The sequence below is a fragment of the Aplysia californica genome, unplaced genomic scaffold (genome assembly GCF_000002075.1).
Source record: "Aplysia californica isolate F4 #8 unplaced genomic scaffold, AplCal3.0 scaffold00230, whole genome shotgun sequence".
Lineage (NCBI taxonomy): Eukaryota > Metazoa > Mollusca > Gastropoda > Aplysiida > Aplysiidae > Aplysia > Aplysia californica.
Genome location: NW_004797500.1, coordinates 222,274 through 225,434, shown reverse-complemented (window position 1 = coordinate 225,434; position 3,161 = coordinate 222,274). Strand labels below are relative to the sequence as shown.

Below are 3,161 nucleotides of genomic sequence, written 5' to 3'. Positions count from 1 at the left end.
GTTAGTACTGAACAGGGGATTTGAAAGCTTTCCCCTCCTTTTTCAACTTTTTCCGCAAAGAGTATCTACTGATCGGGGTAAGATTGTGCCCCTACTTCCATCAGCCCCTCTTATGTTGGGTCCCACTTCTGGGCGGGGGATGATTGAGTGTTTTCTTTCTTCTGCCTTTTTTGCCCCTCCCCCCCCCCAAACCCCCCCCCAACCCCCCCCCCCCCCCCCACAACAACAACAAAACAACAAAAAACAAACAAAACACCAGGTCAGTGCCACTGGCTGAAGTGTCTTGAGGCCATTCCCAAAGGGTGGATATTAACATGTTCTTATTCACAGTAGATTTGTAAATGGGCTGATTTATCAGTCATGCTCATAGTGTGCCGGAACAACATAGGGGGAACTGCTGCTTTTTCTTTCCTCATCGCCATTTCACTCTACTTCTTTTGTATGTTTGTCACACTCTTGTGACCCGCTATTTCCGGGGTGCCTTGGTGATAGTCGAAGCACACTTTGTGCATTGAGGCTAGAGAGGTGAGCAGAGTAAGCCGGGTTCCCGGTTTGGACTTTTCTGTTGACATCCAATCCTTGGCGCTCATATGACCTTATCCACTAGCGAGCACCGTAAAACATTCTTAAAACACACACCTTTTCTCTAACTCGTTCTCCTTTTCTACTCCCTTTTTCTCTCTCTCTCCCTCTCTTCCTCAGCGGTATCGCCTACCAGGTCCTGATCCCAACAGTGTGGGGCATCATCGTGTTTGTCGGAGCTGTGGGGAACGTCATTGTCATCTTCACTATGTGCAAGCATGGAGGGAGCTCTATGCCAAGGTAAGAAACTGCTGGTCCATAGAATTAGACGGAGATACAAACAGTGCAAAGGTTAACTGTTGTGTGTTTGTGTGTATGTTTGTGCAAAGTGTTTGTTTGTTTTTGTGTTTATGTGTGTGTGTGTGTGTGTGTGTGTGTGTGTGTGTGTGTGTGTGTGTGTGAGAGAGAGAGAGAGAGAGAGAGAGAGAGAAGGAAAGAGAGTGAGTGAGAGAGAGATTGTAAGTGCGTGTGTGTGTGTGTGTGTGTGTGTGTGTGAGAGAGAGAGAGAGAGAGAGAGAGAGAGAGAGAGAGAGAGAGAGAAAGAAAGAGAGTGAGTGAGAGAGAGAGATTGTAAGTGCGTGTGTGTGTGTGTGTGTGTGTGTGTGTGTGTGTGTGTGTGTGTGTGCTTATGTCTGTGTGTGAATGCACGTGTAAGTGTGTGAGTATGTATATGTGTGTATGTGTGTTTTTGTGTATGTATGTATGTGCATGTATGTAAGTGTGTGTGTGTTTGTAAGTGTGTGTATGTGTGTGTGTGTGTGTGTGTGTGTGTGTGTGTGTGTGTGTGTGTGTGTGTGTGTGTGTGTGTGTGTATGCGCGTGTGAGCGACATATGTTCGTCACCTTTCAGAATGAGGTATTGCTCTTTCGGGATAGAATAATTATGAGATAGCATTATACTTGTAGGTTAAGATTCAATTAGTGTCTCTCGATTTATTTAATTGTAGTCTTTGTCACTGACAGATATTCACCTTCCGCCCGACCCCTCTCCACCCACACATATCATAATCAGTTTCATCAGTCTTTTTTTCTTTTTTGGTAAGTGTTATACAGCCCTCGCAAATGCATAAGGTCATTTGAGCACGCGGGACACATTGAAAATTTTTAGATAGTAGGTAATTTTGAATTTTGCCCGTGTGGCGGATTAAGCCTACCTTTATCGATTTTGGAACACCAATGGATTTTTAAAGGGCACAACTTGCACCCGGGACCGCCGAGACTTTTCGTCCTTTTCCGAGAAGGCAAGGTGTAAATGAGTCCTACCCTAAGGTCATGGATGTAGTTGAAAAACAGCAGTAAGAAGGAGCCAATGAGTCGCAGTAGAAAGGAGGCGGAAAGAATCAGGAGCCCAGAAAAGGAATCAAAGGTAGTGAGTGAGGGGGGCAGAAAGTGGAGACAAATGCAGACAACAGAACATGGTTAGAGAGTAGGAAAAGTGGTAAAAGGAGAACAATAAAAAGAAGAAAATTTTCCTTCACCATCCGGATTCGACACCGGGACGTTTTGAATGAGAGGCGAACACCTTACCCTCTAGACCACAGGAGCCCCCCGCATCATGATCAATGTCATCAGTCTGACACATGTCTCCTAAATGAAGTGTATAATACTCTAGAAAAATAATTCCAAGCCCTTTCTAAGATTTTAAATAACTGAAAAGAGTAGAAACGTGTGAATTATCATCCATGAAATCAGCGATGAAATCTCTATATCTCCTACTCCCCCATCCCCCTCTCTCTCTTTCTCCCTCTCCCTCTCTCTCTCTCTCTCTCTCTCTCTCTCTCTCTCTCTCTCTTTCTCTCTCTCTCTTTCTTTCTCTCTCTCTCTCACCCTCTCTCTCTGGCTCTCTCTCTTTCTCTCTCGCTCTTAATTTCTCTCTTACTATCTCTTTCTTTCTTTCTCTCTCTCTCATTCTCTCTCTCTTTATCTCTCTTTATCTCTCTATTAGCCCCTCTCTCTCTCTCTCTCTCTCTCTCTCTCTCTCTCTCTCTCTCTCTCACCGAGTCACTCTGTATGTCTGTCTATCTATCTATCTATCTATCTATCTATCCATCCATCTATCTATTTATCTATCTATCAATCTATCTATCTATCTATCTATCTATCTATCTATCTATCTATCTATCTATATATCTATCTATTTATCTATCTATCTATCTATCTATCTATCTATCTATCTATCTATCTATATATCTATCTATCTCCTTCTCTGCGTTACGCAATCTTCCTTTGACTCCCACAATGTTCACTCTTAAAGTTAATCACGATTAAATGCAAAAAAATGTTCCTCCATTTTTAAATAAAGATTGCTAAGATCTGAGACATAAATATTATATCTTAACGACTCTCGTTCTTATGTGGAATTTATCATTATTCTCTTATGTGCTGGTATATTTATGTGTGTGTGTGTGTGTGTGTGTGTGTGTATGTGTGTGTTTGTGTATGTATTTGTGTGTATGTGTGTGTGTTTGTGTATGTATGTATGTATGTATGTGTGTGTGTGTGTGTGTACGTGTGTGTGTGTGTGTGCGTGCGTGTGCGTGGACGATTTTACACTAGTTCTGATTCCAAATGTTTAATGTT

The 3,161-nt window shown here is 42.5% G+C and overlaps 1 protein-coding gene across 1 annotated transcript in view; it reads left to right on the top strand.

The window, feature by feature from the left end:
- The window catches only part of LOC101854577 (allatostatin-A receptor-like), a 31,009-nt gene that overhangs the window by 9,973 nt on the left and 17,875 nt on the right, over positions 1-3,161 (top strand). The window contains exon 2 of the mRNA XM_013083408.2: positions 703-822. Coding sequence (XP_012938862.2) covers positions 703-822 — 120 coding nt within the window. The remainder of the gene's footprint in view (positions 1-702; positions 823-3,161) is intronic.